Here is a 20152-nt window from a genome sequence, read left to right as displayed (position 1 = left end):
TATTTTTTTGAGAGAGAATCTGGGCAACTTCTATATGACCTCAAACTTAATCTTTCTGCCTTAGCCTCCCCAGTTCTGGGAGTATAGGCATGTGCTGTTATGCCCAGCCAAAGCCAGAATCTGCTAAGTAACTTATTCATCAAATAAGCATGGTTCAAACATGGGCTGATTACTCAAAGAGCTGTACTAGTACGACTATCTCCATGACATTGCATTGAAGACCCAAATTAGCGGGGAAGAAATAAGTTCACAGGAGAATACATGAGGCTAAATTAAAGAAAAGATTAAATTATGGTACATTTCCTACATGCTAACATCTGAAATTTTAAAACATAATGTTATAAGCCTTAAAAGCTCAAAATAGGCCTGCACCATACATTGAAATGGGTCTGCACCACACAGTTGAGGGCTTTCAACAAGGTCATCATGGGTCCCGTTACTTGTTTCTAAGATGTCTGAAGAGATTTAATCACCTATATGAATCTTGGCCGATTCTGGAGTTCTGCTAAATGTGAACTAAGAATTTCAGTCACTACTTCCTCACTACCATATAATAAAAATACAGAAGAAGTTTTAAAAAATTATTCCAAATTTATATTGCATTCAATAAAATTTAAACTACTTTGACATTTAATCCAAGATTTTTAGAAAAGAAAATCTGAATTTTGCTTGTGTTTATGCTTTGAGTCGTCAGCATCAGAGCCCAGGGAGCATATCATTTCAGTGTTCAAAGGAGTATTGGGAGCAAGGGTAGAGATCAGAAGTTTCTTCAGTCTCCGGAACCTCCCCCGCTGGTTCTGGAGAAACACACTATGAGCTACAACATAAAGATGCCCTTGAATTTCAAGGCAGGGGAGTTGATCTTGTGGATTTCATTGCTTTGTGGGTGTGTCGGGACAGATACTCTGTACAACCTACCGCCACCGCAGGTTTGTGACGTCGTTATCACACTCACACACAGCACACGCCACATGTTACCTTGGTTAAATTGCTTAGCGCTAGATACTGAGCAGACAGCTGGGACACTCTGTGCATAAAGCTCTTGCTGGCAGCTTGTCCTTCCCACAGCTGCTGAGCTTTCTCTTTCAGCCTGTTGAGCTGATGCTCGTAGCAGTGAATTTCCTCAAGGACAGACTGAAAAGCACAAGCAAGTTACCATTCAGAGACAGGGGCAAGCACACGGCAGACGGGGCTCTGGCCCAAAGAACATGGAAATAAACACTGGCAAGCAATCCGTGTCCCGTGATGGTGTCATTACTTCCAAGCTACACACGGTGGCACACAGTAAGGAAACAAGCTACACTCAAGGGAAGTCAGAAAACAAAACATCTGTCAGAGCAGGAATGGGAAACACTCCATCTCAAGGCGGTGTAATCTGACTCCAGGGTGCCCAGCATGCATCTGAACGCAGGTCAGGTGGACAACGGAGGGGAAAGATGGTGGTCAGATGGCTGTGTTTTGTCACCTGGAGCTTCTGCTGCTCTCTCCTCTTCGCTGGCAGGTCATAGAGGCGGTTGCTGCTTTCATGGACCAGCTTCTCAGTTTTGCTCAGCCAGTTCTCCACAGGCTCAGCACTTACTTCAAAATCTTTCATCTGGATCTTTAGGTTCTGTGAGATTTTAGATAACATCAAGGACAAAACAACAAAACACAAGTCCAAAGTCTTTTATTTAGCATTCAGAGCTTACTTCAGTCTGCCTCCCTCACCATATCTCCCTTGTCCCCAAAGTCTGGGGGATCACATCTTTCACTTAGGCACTTGTAAAAATTTTGAACATCCTTTAAGAACTTGTTATGGCTTTACTTTTAAAAATATAATTTTATCCCTCATTCTCCAGCCAATCAAGAGATGGCAACCCTTTTCTGCTTCTGAGCTTTTGCTATTTATATCTGTGGCTGCACATTTTATCATAGACAAGGCTGGATTGTGCATTTCTATCGGAGGCAGGCAAAACTTGTACCCAACACTGAGAAGTACTTGAAGCCTCTATCTTGAGTTGTGCATTCATGTTAACTGCTACATTTTTTGCCTCATTGAGATTATTGGTACATTTTAGGTATACAGTACAATTACACTCATCATTGGGATCTTGTACCTTTACATGACAGGTCTTGGTTCTCATTTTTTCCCCTTGTCCCTGCCCTCCCTTCATCCCTCCTCCCCTCTCCCTTTACAAACTTTTCATTTCAATTTTTTCATTTTCTCATATTTTTTTCTTTTCCCTTATTACCTTCCCCTACCCTTCCCACTTTCCTTACACCTTTAGCCCCTTTCTTCCTATTTCACATTATCCATTATGTCATTAGGATCTTATGTACTATTATAGTTTATTCACACCAGAGAAACTATTTGGTATTTACACATATGTGACTTATTTATTTCACTCAGGAGTATATCTTCAATATGTGTCCATTTTCCTATGAATGAATCTAATTTCTCACTCTTTATGGCTGAGTAATATTCCATTTTATAGAAACACCACATCTTCTTTATCCATTAACTGCTACTTTTATGGTCATTAGCCACTGGATGTCCTGTAGGAACACCAAGTTTAATATGTATTCAGTTGAATAGATTATTACCTCCTTGAAAGCACTTTTCCTACTGTTCTTGTGTGTCAGTTAATGGTATCACTTGTGTCATCTTCCAAACTTGAACTAAGGACTAAGCTTAACTTCTGCTGTTTCTCCATGTTCCCCCTCTAATTAGTAACCAAATCCTGTTGTGTTTTACCTTAAAGTTGTGTTTTCCATCCTGTGATCACTTCCCTAATTCAAGCTCACCTCCCTGTTATGTGGACCATTGAGTAAAGCTTTTTCTGGTCTTCAGCTACTCCCTACAGCCTATTCTGGATCATACTTCAGTCAGAGAGCTCACACATTTAGCTTAAAGTCCTACAGACTCTTCACTCAGTCTTTCTCAACCAAGTTCGATGAAAGAATTAAGTCCTAGTGCCCAGAAGCTAATTAAGTTCTAGTGTCCCAACATAGGTAATGAATTAAGGTCTCTCTTACATACTCAGAGTGGCACATGTTAAGTTCCATAAGTTTGTCTGGAGTTCAGACAAGGCACTAGGACCAAGAATAGAGATCACATTTCTTAGTACATTTTTCACTATCTTACCCCAACCTGCATCTCCAGCTTTATCTCTGTCACTCTTGCAAAATTTCAGCATCAAAAACCTCACCGTCCCCCATTCACAGGTGACACTAATGACTCCTTGGCCCTGTGCATTCAGTTCCATCGATATGAAGGCCATATCAGTCTTGGCAAATTCAGAGTACATGTGGCCTTAGAGATTCAGTTTAAATGTCACCTTTTGTACACCTTCCTTGATGTCCCCAAATAGAGTCAGTGGCATCCTGGCAAAAGAAACTATTGCCTATGAACCTCTCTATTTTATGTTACAAATACTTTTAGAGGCTGTTTCTCCTCTAGAAAGAGAACTCCCTGAGGAAAGACAATAAACTAGCTCTTTCGTATTCCTATCATAGTTTGGGGTATATTATACGCATTATGATATATCTGTTCCTAATAGCAAGGACTAGAGGATGGAGGAAAGAAGGTCTGGACTGAATAAAAGAGGTGCATCTGTTGTGAGGAGAATGCAGATTGGGAAAGCAGGCAATTCTTGATCTATTCTCCTACTCTTGGGTATCTCTGGAACAAGGTAATGTTGAAATCAGTGCCAGATATACTATGCAGCAAATGCTCCAGAGTTCAGGCTCTGAATAATTCCTAAATTCTCAGACACTACACGATGGTTATCACTCTGTCCACTGGAGGACACCTGCCATGTAAACCAGCTATTACCACTAAGTTCCTGGGTTAGGAGAGAATTGAGAAAATATACACATTTTCTCTTTTTGAGCAATAGTTCTCCATTATTATCTTTTCTAGTCTATATTAATTACAGTCACAATCAAATTAAGGATGTATTCTTCTAGGAAGTGTTGCTTGAAAAGGAAAAGAGTTGGTACAAAAAAGATAGAGGGTCTTAGAAGAAAAATTTGTGTTGTGTCAATAATTATGTTATGGCCATAATAAATCACCTTGGGAGAAAGTGAGATTGCATGACCATTGTTTCTCTGTGCATTTAACTCCTAGAAGCCTATTCCCTGATATTTGCATAAGTGATAATGTATCCTGTCATCAGTAGCATTGTGTAGCCTTTTGGAGGTAAGTTAGTTTACTACCTTAAAATGATTTCCAAAATTGGGGACACTTCAACCGAAAGATTAAGTGCTATGTTTGAATACGAAGCCGCCTGTTCCTGCTGGGGGAGTGCAGAAGGGAGGTCCACAATCGCAGCCAGGCCACGCAAGATGTGATCCAATTTCTCAGGGCGGCTTACACTTCTGGCATTTAAAAATTTCTAAATTTATATTAATATACATTGGAAGTACATAATGATCACATTCATCATGGGAAGTTGGTACATATACGTAACACATCTTAATTCTTTTTCCAGCCCTTCTCCTCCCCTCTTTCCTCTCCCCTGAATGTTACAGTTATCTGTAAGTAAGATGTCTGATGACAGAGCCACAGCCAAAGTCACCCTCAGGGTCTTGAATGCCTGAAACTCTGGATTAGCTAAGGGCAACAGTGAACACACAACATGTCCCTGCAAATGGCTACATCTTACCTCTAGGGCAGATTCCTTCTGGTGGAGGTTTGAATGAAAGTTTTTCCAGTCTTCTTTTGCAGCTTCCGCTTTGGCCTGGATACTTCTTGCTTTCTCTTTGGTCAACAGAGAAGTCAGAAGTTCTCCTTTCGATAGCATCATGTTGAGCTTAAATTGCCCATTTTCACTTTCTGACAAAAACTCCTACACAGAAAAATGTAATATTAGCACAATAAAATGCTCTGTACTATAACATTTTTTGATTTTCCTATGTATTTCTCAATGAAATCAAAGAGAAGAAGTAAGCTATTTTTATTGCATGTTTGAAATGACCTAGGTCTTTCTTTCAATCTTCAAGTTGTATTTTATTTGAGAATTTAAATTCTGGCTTGTAGTACAGAAAGGGTATCTTATGAACTAGGGCTTTCACGCTGACATACAACCCAGCCTTTTTTTTTTTTAAATTTATTTTTGAGAGACAAAGTCTTGCTGAGCCCTTTAATTGCCTAGGCACTTTCAACCTCCTATTTCAGACTCCCAGAATGTTGGGACTGTGTGTCACCAAGCCCAGGTGCTAAAGGTTATTTATTCAGCAAGAAATAGAAATGTAGATACTTTAGCTTAAAGAAACTTGATTTGGGTTTGATGAGTTTGTCCCTCAAGGAATCATGTGTTAGAACTCAGTCCTCAGCTTGGCAATGTTAAGAGGTGGGGATTAACGGGATATTCCGAAGTCACTGGGGCCTGGACCTTGAGGAGCTGTTTTTTTCCACAAGAGGATTCTTTTAGAGGAATCGGTCACTTAGCCTGTTTGGCTTCCTGTCTTATGGTGTGTCTGGTTCTTCTCCCAAGTGCTCCTGCTGCTGTGGTGCCATTCACCAGAAGGTCTTTATGATAGCTGAGCTCAGGCCAGTGCCATGCTCTTGAAACTTCTGAGCTAAATGCACTGCTTTTCTTTATAAAGTAGCCTAGGTTGAGTATTTTGTTATAGTCAACAAAATGCTCTAACAAAGAACCTCTCCAAGACATGTTTTAATAGACGACTGTCTTGTGTATGGCTGTCCTTGAAAACAATACTGAGTTTCTGCAACACAAATTGATTGGTAATTGAAATTCCGAAGTTCTACTCCTTAGCCTGGAGCAAAACTGGAAGAAGAATCTTAAGTGGAACAAGTTTTTCAAAGCAAAAGTTACTCCATTACACTATGAACCAAGAATTAAAAAAAAAAAAAAGAAATGGATACAGTCAGTACTATTTGGGGGCTGATCCATGCAGCAACCCTTCTACATAATTTAAAGCTGATGCTTTTAGAGGAAAATTCAAATTTCGTAAGCACACACTCAATAGTGCTAGCCTATGAAATGAAATAATAGTCATGCATAAGAAAACGACAATGCTACCAGGTCTAAAAATGTTGGGTTTGCAGATGGTGTGTGAAACAATACCATAAACTTGTATTTTATGAAGGAAAGACTAGGAAAAAAGAAACCAAAACAAATACATAAATATAAAATCTGGCTGAAACTCTAGCTATTTTACACGTCAGCTGTGAACTCGATATGATTCTTCTACCTATGTATATCTGGGAATAATAATCTCAAATACTTAATATGGTTAAAGTGGAAATTAATGAGAGCATCCACTTTAGAATGCTCAGGCACAGTGCTTATTACATTGAATAGCTTTCATTATTTCCCAAACCTCGGTTAATACCTAAAATAGCACATATTTATACATATGAATAGATGAGTTTCTCTCCAATTGTTTCAACAGGGGATTTCTTTGAAACTTCATTTTAGAACACTCATATGTAGCGCACTTCTAAAAAGATCTAGAGCTGTCTTGCAGAACCTTTTAGAGATGAATGCCTAAACCGCAACCCAATACCCACTTATTTATTGCAAAGTGCCAACATTGTCATTAAACCTGAATGCCGAAGTTTTATTTTAGAAAAAAAAACTCATACATTAACGTTTTTTGTTTTCAAAGACAAAACAATAGCATGCATGTCCTAGGTTCACCACCACTGATCCAAGGGAACCTTTTAACCTACGTTAGCACTTTTACGATAAAACTCTTACCTGTATTTTCTGAAGACTTGTGGAAACTTCACTAATATTTTGAGGTATATCGAAACATTTGGCAGTAGTGATTTTTGCATTCACCAACCACTGCTGAAAATCCCGGAAGGCTTTTCGAAATCTTTGTTGTAAAATCTGTTCTTTATTCTGGCAGCTCTTGGATGCTTGCAAACAGAGACTGAAAAAGTGATTTGAACATTCAGTGAAAGGAGAAAATGATACAGTTTTACTAAAATAATATTTGACAGAATCACATTTGCCACATTTAGTAATGCATTTAATATTTAATGAATTAATATTATTATTGAAATAACATCTGAAAAATTTTTAAAAAGCCTCTAGCTTCTACTTGATTTGACCCTTCCTCCCTCTTTCCTTTTCTTTTTTTCTTCCTTTCTTTCCCTTGCTTTTCTTTTCCTTCCTTTTCTTTGCAAACGGGTCTTCTGTACATAGCCAGGCTGGTCTCAAACTCACTATCTCCATCAATCATCCTCTACCTCAGCTTCCCAAGTAGCGGAACTACAGGCAAGCTGTGCTAGGCCAAGTTTAGCTTCCTCTTCATATGAAAATATTCTGAAGCTGGGTGTAGTGGTTCCTGAAGTTCCAGCTACTTTTGAGACTGGGGGACTGCTCAAGCGCAGAAGTTCAAGGGCAGCCTGAACAACACAGCAAGACCCAGTCTCTTAAAAAAAAAAAAAATTGTAACATCAGAAAAGCTTATGCTTACCAATTGTATTCTTTAATCAAGCCAGAAACCTTTCCACTATATGTGCTCAAGTCTTTAGAAAATCGACAAAGTTCATTCAGCTGAGACTTGAGATCCTCTGTTGTAGGCTCTGCTTTCTGTAGAGCATCCAGGATCTCCTAATACAACACGATAGAGGATTAGGCATTTCAATATTCTCCAACTATATAGGCATAAACCATATTACAAATTATTACTGAAGGGTGAACTGACACAGCTAATACAGTAAAGAAAAGGAGTCTATTTTCAGGATTCCCTATGATACATAATTAGTTTTTTGTAAATTTATATCCCTTTCTATCCATGAATAGACACTCTAATATTAAATGTAGTCCAGTGATTAGTGGACAAATGAATTGAAGTGAGATAACAAAAAGAAGAGAAAATATCCTATGTTGTTTAAAAGCAGTCTGATTGGGCCATGACGAGATACATGCATTGTTTAAAGGTGAAGAAGGATCATCTCCATAAAAGTCACACTTATATTGGATTAACAACACATGTAGCAATTGATTTTATATAGCACTGTGCATACAGCAATCTTCGACAGAATTTCTCATAACCCACAAATCTGATTTAACTAGAAGTTCATTCACTTCATAATTTCATTCATACAGTCATCAAATATTTGCCAAACACCAGTCTGTTATGTGTTAAGCATTTTGCTAGATTTTGGGAACATCCTCCTCCCCCAGTGAAGAAAGGTATGATTCTTGTTCTTTTCAAGCTTATAGTTTGATTAATCACACACACACACACACACACACACACACACACAAATAATCACAGTATTGTACACACTTAATCCAGAATAAAGTCTTAAGGCTTGACAAAGACACCTCCAAAATCAAAGCCACGGTCAACTGTGCTATACCATTCCTTACAGGGCTGTCACATGGAACAAATGAGATCATGCATGTCAAATACTCAGCAGCATTTCTGGCCCACTGATGAATTAATAAAATCAACCAGAAAATGATCCCCAGATAATTGAGGCTGTGTGGACAGTGGTATCACTAACTCAAAATAAATAAGCAAATAGAGCAAGCAAATAAATGAGGACAAGGAACAGCTAAATGATTATGCAAATAACTTGCTATTTCTAAAACTACTTTTAGAGGTATTTACCAAGAGATGGCCCAAACTTATAGAGCAACTGCATCTCTTCTCAATCACTCAGGTCTCTACTGCATCCACCTAGTAAGTGGCACTGTTGTCCTCCTGTTGATATCAATCAGACTAAGCACCATGCTGGCCTCTGCCCCTGCTTCCCCTTCCGGTTCCATGCTGGAGATATCCAGGTCTGGTCTGGTTTATGTCTTGGCCCTGTGACCCACTCTCCTCTTTGCCTCTGCTCCCATTTACATCTTCATCTTTTCTTTCTAAGGCTGCACAATATCTTCCTAATTTGACTCCTGTTCTCTAGTTTTCTCTCTTACATTTCTCTTTTTCTTTTCCCTTAAATTGGCCTTTTGTGCCCCTACCCCCCTTCACCTGTCCCCTAAGTTCTCATACCTCAGAATTCAGCTCAATCACTGGTTCCTGGAAGGATCCTCTGCCCTCCTTCTGGCTGCAGAGCTCCTCATCAGAGGACCCAGTGCCGCAGGCCTTTGCTACCCTCAGGGGGCCCACTGGTTTCCTACCTATTTGTCTTCCCACTGGAGCCATGATTATGAGAGCAGAGCTCAGGCTGTCTTGCTTTGTCCTCTTTATGTAGCTAAGTCTCTGAATCGAAAGGCATGAAAGATTTTTGTTTACAATCATGGAAAGTAGCTAGACTGTGTCTCCTTGAAGCTCCAAATGTTAAACCAGGAATGACTGTTTTACCACATTGAATGTATTATTTAAGGGTAAACATTATAAGAATTAAAGAAACTTATTACCAACCAAGGAGTAAAAACACTAAGATTCAAGTTGGTCATTTATAAACTGGGTAACATTAAAAGTGAAAAAATTGGGGGCCAAAACTTTATATTAAAAATGCCTGTGACTTTGTCCTAAATGAAAGTATCTCAGTAGAGCTTTGCATTATATAAAATATTGTACTGAGTCATGTATTTGTGATTCAGTTAAGTACTGGAATGCATATTTATTTATATACCTAAAAGAGAACTGCTGTATTCAAAGAGTAGTAATTTAATAGATGTTAAAATAAATAAGTTTTGCAAATGCATTGAACAAGGTGTTTTGTATTATTCTATTGTCTAGTTTTTAGATCACTGGTCTTTATGTTTTGAAAGATTCCTTGGGTACCAGCATTTCACTGTTTAAGGCAAATAGTTATGAAGGTTGGAGATCAGTATCTTCAATGACAAGGCCTCCCCAATAGCAAAATGATGCCATAGGAGCCTTAGCAAATCTACTACTCTATAAACATTTCCCTAAACATTCATTGTATTTGAACTACTATCTCCTTTATAAATAAAATGCCATTATTACAAATGAAATATGAATACTGAGAGGCAATGTTTTATTCTTCTCAAAAACATCTGCCCTAGGGCTGAGTGTGGGTGAGGCCCTAAGCAAGGGCTGTCTTTGGTGAGTTGTGAGGTCCACTGAAGTCTTGAATTTATGCTGGCACTGGTGTGTGCTTTTGTATCCCTCATCTATTAGATGCTGTCAGTAGCACCAAAGTAAACAATAACAATAGCTACGAACAGTAGTGTAATCTAAGTGTAGTCAAATCTTTGTTTTTTAAAAAATGCACTCTTGTTAATGGAATGGAAAGAAAGAGAGACAGAGAAGAACCAAACCAGCATAACTGATTTTATTTCATAATCAGATCACATGAAAGAATTTCCAATGCCTGTGTCTCTATTCCATAGAACTAATTGCCTATGCTTTATTCTGGTGCATAAAGCTAAGAGTCAGTACATCAAAAAATAAGCAAACAAAAATATCAGCTAAGCATCCAAACAAAAACTCTAGAAACATTACACAGAAAATAACCTGAAGAGATGATTATGAAGTTCTATTTTATTGTGTGCAGTATCTGTTTCAACTATTTCACTCAGAACACAACAAAGCTAGAAATACTGCCTAACTTTCTTACTGGCTGGAGCTATTTTGAATTGACTGTAACATAAATAGAAGCAGAGTTTACTTTGCTAAACTTCTTTATAAGGACAGCCATGACTCAGAGCGGAGTAAAACTGCACTGCAGAGGTTTTGAAAGATATTAGTGAACAATGAAAGAACGGAAACAGATTTTAAGTTTCTTCCCATTCTTCATTATTCCTTTTCTTCTTTCATTTTGCATAATCTGCAAGAACTGCCATTAGTTAAAAAAAGAGAAAAGAAAAAAAAAAGGATCATGAAGGTGTCCAGCAAGCATGACGAGGCGACTGTGTTAATGTGAGTTAACTGGCTAATTCAAGTACATCTGTCAAAAGCACACACGGGACAGCCAATCAGGGTGAAAACTCTTAATTGTGCTTTAGGAGGTCACCAAATGTGTTTCAAAACTATAAACCCAATTTTTTATTTCTTTGAAATAGTTAACTGGCAAGAAATCAGCTATGACTCTCTGTCTATTTATTCCTCTGCCCACGGGCCATGTTTTTCAGACTGAATGGCTCAATACAGTATTACAAACTATTGCACCATAGAGAGGAAAGGAAAATGTCTCTAACAATAACGTTTCCTTCAAGAAATAAATATTCCTTTTCTCCCATAGTTTAACTTCTACCAAAGTTTGATTTATAAGAAAAGGAAAAAGATCAGCATTTGCAAGTTTCATCAGATACACACTTCTTCCAGGTTTGGATTTTGTATGATTTTAGTTAGCAAAGACTTTTTTTAACCGTCACGAAAGGAAAACAATTTTTTTTTTCTAGCATAGCCACCAATAGAAAAGGGGAAGCCAACTTACATGTCCCGCGTGCCAGGATTCCACTACTTCAGTGTCCGTGTTCTTGCCTTCCAGGAGGGCCAGCTGCTGAGCCCAGGTCTTCAGAAGGGCACCGAACTGTCCCAGGCCCTGCTCGAGCTTGGCCACCTGGCCTGAGAACTCCTGCTCCGAAAGCGCCATCTGACTGACCAGGTCCTCCAGGTTGCTGTGTGTGCGGAACACGCTGTCTTCCCACTGTGTCCAGTCGGCGCGCAGGGCCTGCATCTCCGTGTGCAGGCGCTCACACCCGCTGGCAGCTGTGTGCTGCTTCACCCCGGGGGCCAGCGACTCCACTCGGCTCAGGCGGCCCGCTCCCAGCTCTCTGGAATCTATCAGCTCCTGTAATGGAATATCGCCATGGAAACCAAGGAGGCCGTGAGTCACAGAGCGGCAAGTTTTCAAATGAGTGCAGAAGGCTTTCTGTCTGCTAGGAGCAAGTGTGCACAAGGAACCAGGGCCCACACAGCCACCCACTCCAGAGTGAGAAGAGCAGCAAACTAATACTGTGAGCTCCCAGGCCTGTAGCACAGTCCCTGAGGAAGCTGCAGCACGAGACAGGTCAGGCAGACACCCTGGACCTGTGCACTGCTGGAGTACAACTAGCTTGATGTAGGAACAACTTGGGTTATAATTGGAATTTTAGTTTTAACTTAAGATCAAAGTCTTGAGTTACAGCCCCTATGCCGGTCACTTGTGCTTCCAGATGGTGTCAGATACAGATTTAACTCTTAAAGAGTTCTGGAAGGAACATGACAACATCCCTTCCTGTGTAGGGTTAATCGAGAAATCCCGGGCCAGTGCCTCTTTCAGGACACTGAGATCTGCCTGCATATAGGAGAGAGAATTTGAAAGCTGTGTAGAGGAGTCTGAGCCTTCAATTGACCAACCTGAGTTACAACCAGGCCTCGAGAATGAACTGAGTTCCTATCAAGGGTGCACTGGAAGTCAAAATGTTTTGGTAGTGATTTCAGAGTTTTCCCATAGTGTATCATGCCTGTCAATAAAAAAATCTGAATTTCCTCCTAAGCAGAAGGACTGGTGAACAAGGACCACCGAACTTTGTTCTGCTCATGGTCTCCACCCACCACTGTCTTCTTCCACAGGATGGTGGCTTCGATCACATTTCTGTTCTGCCAGTACCAAGCCTACCCATCACAACAGAAGAACGAATCCTCCCCATTTCCAAACACTCCGGTGCCTAAAATAAACATTTTTATAGCACCTAAAATGACTGATTCACAGACTGACTTAATTAGAGTTTAGTAATCCATAGACTGGGTTCACCTATGACTGTTAATTTTACCTTTAAAAAAACTACTAGGAATTTAGCAATTTAGATACTGTTTTGGTCTAGAGGCACACATGCTAAAGAGGCAGTAAGATCAAATTAAAACACGGATTGGTAAGTAGGTAAACAGCAGCACTTCTTTCTGAGAATGGGTTTCTTAGACTGAAATTTTTCTTGCTGAAATAATCAACTGTCATTCATATATTTATATATCTATTGCTAAAGCCAGGGTCTTGCTATCATTTAATAAAAAGTATGACATCACTTCTGGATTAAATAGAAGGAAAGGATAATTATCAAGAAAAAAAACTTGAAGAAGAAATAAATGAAAATGTGGGATAAGTATAATGCATATTTCATAAATTATGTTAGGCATAAAGGATGTCTTTAACTAGTTTTTATAATATAACTTGGACTTTACTTAATTAGATTAAAATACATATACCTTCTCATAATTATATGCAAGACTGCCAAATTTTAGGATCCATCATTTGAAAATACTTATGGAGTAGTCCAAAGCTCAGCCACAAGAAATTTATTTTGGCACGTGTGTAAATGTATCCTATACACAGCAGTTAATATACACAGTCAACCTCTCTTAGCAGCAGGATTCTTAAATCCATCCCTGTTTGTCATTGCATATACATATAGTAATCAGTGAATTGATAAAGAAAAGTATAACTTTTAAAAAATGACATGCTTAACTGTGCTTTAATGACTGATTTTGAATTTGGAGTTCAAGATGTGTCTACTATGAAAATGCTTACCAGTTTTCCTTGGCATGAAAGTAGATCGACTATTTATAATCAGCAGTTCTACTCATCCTTATTTTGAATGAAAGCGTCATCATTATGAAGTGCAGTAACAACTGTGTGTGAATAATGTCCAATACTGCATCTCCAATACAGCTTTCTAACCTGAAAATATACCCTGAATATTCAACTGCATCTCACAGACCTCACTCTTAAGCGCAAGTTCCATCTGTTCGTCCTTGAACTCCTGCCTGCCCCTCTATAACCAGGCTCCTCTGTGTGCATTTATTTTTCTCAGGTGGTGATGGATCTATTGACTCAGGTTACAGCCTTGACCTTCACCTTCGACCCTTCCCCACCTTGTCACTCCGTGGCCAATGAATCTCTATTTACCAAATGCACTGGGCTTCTTTGTTTAGTGTGCTTTGTGGCAGGCTCAGTTATAAAAATTGTATATGCATGATCTAATTATCCTTAGAACAACTCTGCATGCGAGGTTTTATTTTAATTTTCTTGCTTCTTATTTTCTGCTTCCAATTAAGACGGGAGGCTGAAAACACAAAGTAACTTTCCCAAAGGTACAGCTAGAAAACCAGGGGAAGCAGCGTGAAGAATGGCTTTTCCGTTTCCAGAGCCGGCGATCTAGAAGAGCACAGTGAGTTACCACTGCGTTGGTTTTGCCAGCCCACATTCTGGCATCTATTTCTTAGGGTTACAATACAGCAACCACCACATTTGCGCACAGAAAATGCTGCATTTTGCCCACAAGTGCAAAGCCCTCTGAATTCTTTTATATAATCTTGTTTATGTTTAGGATTATTGACTGAATATAAACCAATTTGAACCAGGAAGGAAATGTTTCAAATGTCAGAACCTCACACACCAAATTCTTATGGCAATTGTGCTATCTGTACTCAAGACCCCATGAAACAAATGCAGCATATGAGTCTGTTTTCTGACCTTAATTTTTAACAACTTTTTCTGAGTGGCTGATGAATCCCCAGACATGTCTGACCATCGCTGAAGTTCTTCCTTCGCTGAATGGAGCCAATCAGTGAATTCCTGGACTGCGTCCAAATACATGAGATGGTCTTTCACAATCTCTTCCACTTTCCTCATTTTCTCCTAGTAACCACAGAAAAGGCTGCTTTAACAGTTGCTACTGAGAACATGACATCAGATAAAATGACAGTCCTGAGATACTTTAGAGGCTAAAGTATCTCAGAGGATTTCATGTTCATTCTTAACTTTTCTCTGAGTTTAATACTTAAAACAGAAACTATAAATCTTTAACTATGGCTTTGAAGAAGCAACCGTTTTTTCCCCTGCGAGTTTACTATTGTTAGCATAAAAAGGTACACTTAGGAAAGTTGGCTAGTATCCTTTACAACCCACTTCATCACAATTATTGAAATTATTTTTATTATTCAAGCAATTATTTGTTTTAGCTTGGTGTAGATCATTCTGCTGAGCACTTTAAGCCCATTTGCCATTTAATCCTGACACCACTTCTGTGACTTGGATACTATCACTCTCACCCTTAAACAGGGAAGGACACACAAGTTTACAGAAGTTAAGCAGCAGGCCCAAAGTTACACATCCAAAAATGTCAAGGTCAGGAGTCACACTTAGCAAAAAATGAAGATGAGTATGTTTGTTACTAACTGTAATATCAATAAGGCAGAGTTCCCAAAAGCAAACCAAAGTAGCTAAAAACTAACGCAATTCTCCCTTGATTTCTATACTAGTCACAATTATCCAAAAGAAAAATCATGGAGGCAAATAAAGATTTATTTAGAGAATGGAATACATGAAATAGACTATGTTCTGGAGGGTAGGAAAAGGTGGTTTGTACTAAAATAGGAAATGAACACATGATTGAAATCAAGGGGGCAAATAAGCCGCATTTAATAAAACAAATGTGCAGCAAAAGCAAAGGAACTTTCAACACTGATGGTCCAGAATCTTACAAAGAAGTTAGATGAACTGACTGACAAAGTAGAAAAGGGCAGAAAATAATGAATAATCCCAAGGAAACAGAAAGAGAAAAATACATCTGCAAGTGTAGATGAGAAATAATCTTTAATGTCAGCCACAAAATAAAACAAAGAGACAGTTTCAGAGCAGGTCGTTCTCCAATAATTTAATCAGCTCTCACTGTGTAGACCAGGCTGGCCTTGAACTTGCTATCCCCCTGCCTCAGCCTCCTATGTTCTGGGATCACAGGTGTGTACTGCTGGGCTTGACCTTTATCTTACTCTTTACTAAGCCTTGAAGAAGCCTTTCTCAGTTGTAAAACACTAACCTTGGCCACAGTTGTTATATCATAAAACTGCATCTTCAGGTCCTCTTGGGTGGCTTCCTTGAAAGACTCATCACTAGTCCTCTCGTAGAGCTCTCTGGACTTGGCGTTCAGAAGGTGCAGAGCACTGGTGTGATCTTCTGCCTCAGAGACGATGGACTGAAAATGGTCCAGCAGGGAAAACTTCTCCTTCAGGCCTGGCTGCAGTTGTAAAGGACATTCTATTTTTTCATCCACTGATTCCATCCACTGCTCCAGCTGGTTTTTCCTCTCTAGGTAGTCATTCCATTGGCTAAGCACAGACTCCAGCGTGCTAGAATTAATGCCACACATTTAAAAAATGACTTATTTTGATATTGTTACCAAAGCCCAATCTCAAGGTCATTACATCCTTGGGTTGGGGATGTGGCTCAGGGGTACAGGGCTTGTCCGGCATGCGCAGAGCCTTGGGTTCCATCCCCAGCACTACCCAAACCCAAACCAAATCAAAACAAAAGGCTACTAGGTCACTACATTCTTGTAAATGGTTTCACTGAATACTTCTGTAAGGGATGAAAATGTTGCTTTGAGTACAGGGAAAATGTGCTTCTCTGATCCACTGCACCCAGAGCACAGTTCCTTCACACAGCATAAATCAATGCTGAAATGTGAAATGAGGTTCTGTGGTCAATCTTGTATCGGGAGACCTGCCTTCCACGTGCTAGGCATCTTAAGTAGACAGACAAATGTACATACAATGCTGTGAAAACTCAGCACTGGAAACATCAGTTCAATTTTAGTTAGTATATGTATACATCAATTATTAAGTTTCTTGGGACTAGCTTATTTTATTAAAAATAATATGGGAATTATATTTTGTCTGCAGTTCAATATTCAAGGCATTCTCTCCGAATAAATAATATCAGTAGATTGTTTTTCATTTAAGGCCACGTACATATACACACACAAGCCGATGCCTTGTATTATATATGTGAGCAAATGTAGTCTCTATGTATGTGTAATGTAAAAAATGTACAGTCACAGACATAACAGTGAAGTAACTAACTAGCTTTCCAGATACTAAAAGAAAGTCTTTCAGACTTTCTTTCAGGCATTCAGAAAAGTTGCCCAAAATTGAGCTTTACAAACTATTCTAAATCCATCTTCAGTGACTGCCCCAGCCTCCCTCACATACATGTTAAGTTAGGATTTGGTTAACAAACTTCCAATATTCACTCAAACTGCTGCTTTGGCATCAATAGGACCCTCATCACATACATTGCATAGTCCCATTCTTTCCTAAAATAATTTTCTAAAAGGTCAGAGTCAATGTCACTTCTTTGTAAGACACCTAGACCTGCATCCTTCTACACCCACCGCATGTCTTTTGAAAACTCTGAGTTACACAACCTGGGTCAGAGTTTTCTGGAGTACACCCTTCTATGTACCCTAGCATCTGAGCAGTTAGAGGGAACAATTTTCCTTTGTTTCATTATTTTAACACAATATTTTGAATTCTGCTACTGCTCAATATCTCACTGTCCAACAGCATACGAAAATGGGAAAGTCAAAGATCTGAATCTGCTTCTTATGTTTACATTTTTGTTCTAATATCTACAAAGTATTCGCTTACAGTCCTATGAAATTTTGTGATGCTGTCTTACTGCCAAATGTTGGGTAGTTTAGATGGTGCTCTACCAGGCTGCTTTAGAATAAGATATCACAGAATCTGACCTTTTTCTTGCAGACCACTAGGAGTTATTACTAAGAAACAAAGTCCTGCTTACTTTGCGAGTCATTCCTTGTGCTCTGTATTAAAGGAAAAAGCAAAAAACTAAAAACTTCCAACTTTTCGGTGTAACTACAGCTTATTGGTGACGCTGCAATGGATGGCGGCCATGCTTATTAACTTGTTTTCTTCCTTCATCTATTTGTGACAATCACATTGGGCACTCATTTCGTACATGATCTGGTAGTGTAAGTGACCTTCAGTGTGGGTCCCAGGTGTGGGTCAGTATAAATCTGATTTGTGATCATTTAAATTAAAATATAATTTTACATAAAACATTCAAATTCTACAGATTTCAGGTTAAAGTGATATTTCAATCCATATGCACATGGTATAATGTTGAAACCAGGTTAAATTTATCTATCTCGTTTATCATTTCTTTACAGTGAAAACTCTTCATATACTTTTCTCTGTCTTTCCAAATGCACACTGTATGCCTTAGCATCCCAGGATGTCTTCCTCCTAAGTACGACTTAGTACGCACTTCACCACCATTCCCCATCCCTCCTTAGCTCTGCTCTTTCCAGCTTTCTCTAACTACCATTCCACACTCTACTTTCATTTCTTTTAGATGAATTATTTAGAGTCCACACATGAATGAGATTGTGTGGCACTACGAAAGCTGTGCATGGGCTGTATCTTTGTGGTATGAGACTGCTCTTCACTTTGTAGGCTGTTGCCTTTCTGGGCCCCACCACTGTGACAATGAAAACCACCCTCTCTGTTTCCTACAGTCCCTATGTGGGTGATCTCACCTTTGGTTAAATAACGGATTTGTACTTAAGCTCAATAGTTGCCAACAATGTATTTCCCACATGTTCCTTTACAAAGCTTAATATTATTAAAGAACCATGTATCCTTGCTTTAATAATTTGACAAGAAGTGTTTTCTTGAGCACATGGTATGGGCAAGATTCCCTGAGAGATGTTAGTGGGGAGATGCAAACATTTAAAAACTAAAACAAAAACACAGAAACAAAGCAAGCTAACAAGCATAGTCTTTATCCCTTGGGGAATGCGAAGTAGGCAGGGGCAAGCATACATACAACATGCTAAAATAGCATGCTTGGTGACTCTACCCCAGGGTGCCTCAGCCCTGCTCCTTCAGTTACTAAGCCATTGGGTTTTATGCGAGCAAAAACATATTAAAACAAACTATACCTCTGAGTATGGACAGAGGCACTCATGATGTCAGCCCATGCATTCTTAAGGGTCTGTAGCTGAGCCTGAATCGCCTTCTGACCTTCTTCACTACTGCTTTTCATGGCCTGTTCCCCTTTGCCAATGGCCATGTTCAACTTGACTTCTCCTTCACCTTTCATCAAGAGAATATCCTGGGAGAGGAGAGAGGACATTTGTCAGTAGGAGCATGAAAATCTGCTGTTTTTTAAGAAGGGTTATGTTTCTCACAAAAATTAAAGTAAGGAACATCTTACCATTAAAAATAACAATCAACCAAAGGTGTAGGAGAAATGGGAAGGGTAGGGGAAAGGTAAAAAGGGAAAAGAAAAAAAACATGAGAAAATGAAAAAATGGAAATAAAGTATCTGTAAATAGGGAAGGGAGGAGGGATTGAAGGGAGGGCAGGGATAAGGAGAAAAAAACAAGAACTGAGGCCCGTCATGTAAAGATCCCAATGATGAATGTAACTGTACTGTATACCTAAAATGTACCAATAAACTCAATGAGAAAAAAATAACAATCAATTCTAGGCCCTACTATGTGATCATTTCACCTAGCACAAAGGATCAACAACTGCGATCTCATCTTATTAAAAAGCTTCTGCACTGCAAGAGAAACTGCCAACAGAGCTAAGAGACAAGCTACAATGTGGGAAAAAGTTTTATCAGCTGTTTCTCAGACAAAAGACTGCTATATAGGATACATAAAGAACTTTAAAAAATCAGATCCCCCAAATATAAAGACCCAATTGAAAAATGGGCATCTGAAATGAACAGACATTTCTCAAAGAAATAAAAGCAGCAAATAAACATATGAAAAAATGTTCAACATCACTGGTCATTTGAGAAATGCAGAAAGCAACACTGAGATTCCACCTCACCCTAGAAAGAATGGCTGCTGTCATGAAATCAACCAACAAAAAATGCTGGCGGGATTGTGGGGAAAAAGGAACCCTTCTCCATTGCTGGTGGGAGTGCAGACTGGTGCAACCACTGTGGAAATCAATATGGAAATACCTCAAAGAACAAGGATTGGGAGTCCCATTTGACCCAGCCATCCCTCTGCCAGGTGTATTTCCAAAAGAATTAAAAGAATCATACCACAGTGGTATATGTGCACCCATGTTTATAGTCGCACAGTTTGTAATAGCTAAAACTAGGAAACAGCCCAATTGCCCATCAACTGGAGACTGGATAAAGAAGACATGTTTTTGCTCGCTTGTTTGTTTTATTTTGTTTTTTATAAAATGGAGTACTACTCAGTCATAAAGAACAAGAAACTAGAGACACTTATAACTAACTGGATGCATATTGAGGCCATACTTTTAAGTGAAATAAATAGGACATATATGTGTAAATACCAAATAGTTTCTCTGGTGTGAAAAACTAAAAGTGTAAATAAGGTTCAAATTGTAAAACTGATGATGCGAAACAGGAAGAAAAGGTCTAAAGGAGTAGGCAAAGTGGCAAGGGTAGGGGAAAGGAAAGAAGGAAAAAGAAAAAAAATATGAGAAAAGGAAA

At 39.0% G+C, this 20152-nt stretch overlaps 1 protein-coding gene across 1 annotated transcript in view; it reads right to left on the bottom strand.

Moving 5' to 3' along the window:
• Window positions 1-20152, bottom strand: part of LOC117285974 (nesprin-1-like) — a 92252-nt gene that overhangs the window by 33911 nt on the left and 38189 nt on the right. The window contains exons 20-28 of the mRNA XM_033763162.1: window positions 18612-18784; window positions 15687-15996; window positions 14342-14506; window positions 11324-11680; window positions 7435-7571; window positions 6708-6885; window positions 4647-4829; window positions 1466-1609; window positions 979-1134 (exon numbers count right to left, since the gene is read on the bottom strand). Coding sequence (XP_033619053.1) covers window positions 979-1134; window positions 1466-1609; window positions 4647-4829; window positions 6708-6885; window positions 7435-7571; window positions 11324-11680; window positions 14342-14506; window positions 15687-15996; window positions 18612-18784 — 1803 coding nt within the window. The remainder of the gene's footprint in view (window positions 1-978; window positions 1135-1465; window positions 1610-4646; window positions 4830-6707; window positions 6886-7434; window positions 7572-11323; window positions 11681-14341; window positions 14507-15686; window positions 15997-18611; window positions 18785-20152) is intronic.

This window comes from Fukomys damarensis, unplaced genomic scaffold (genome assembly GCF_012274545.1).
Source record: "Fukomys damarensis isolate Sample0158 unplaced genomic scaffold, DMR_v1.0_HiC HiC_scaffold_14, whole genome shotgun sequence".
NCBI lineage: Eukaryota > Metazoa > Chordata > Mammalia > Rodentia > Bathyergidae > Fukomys > Fukomys damarensis.
Note: the sequence above shows the minus strand (reverse complement) of the source record. Positions and strands in the feature narration are given on the sequence as shown.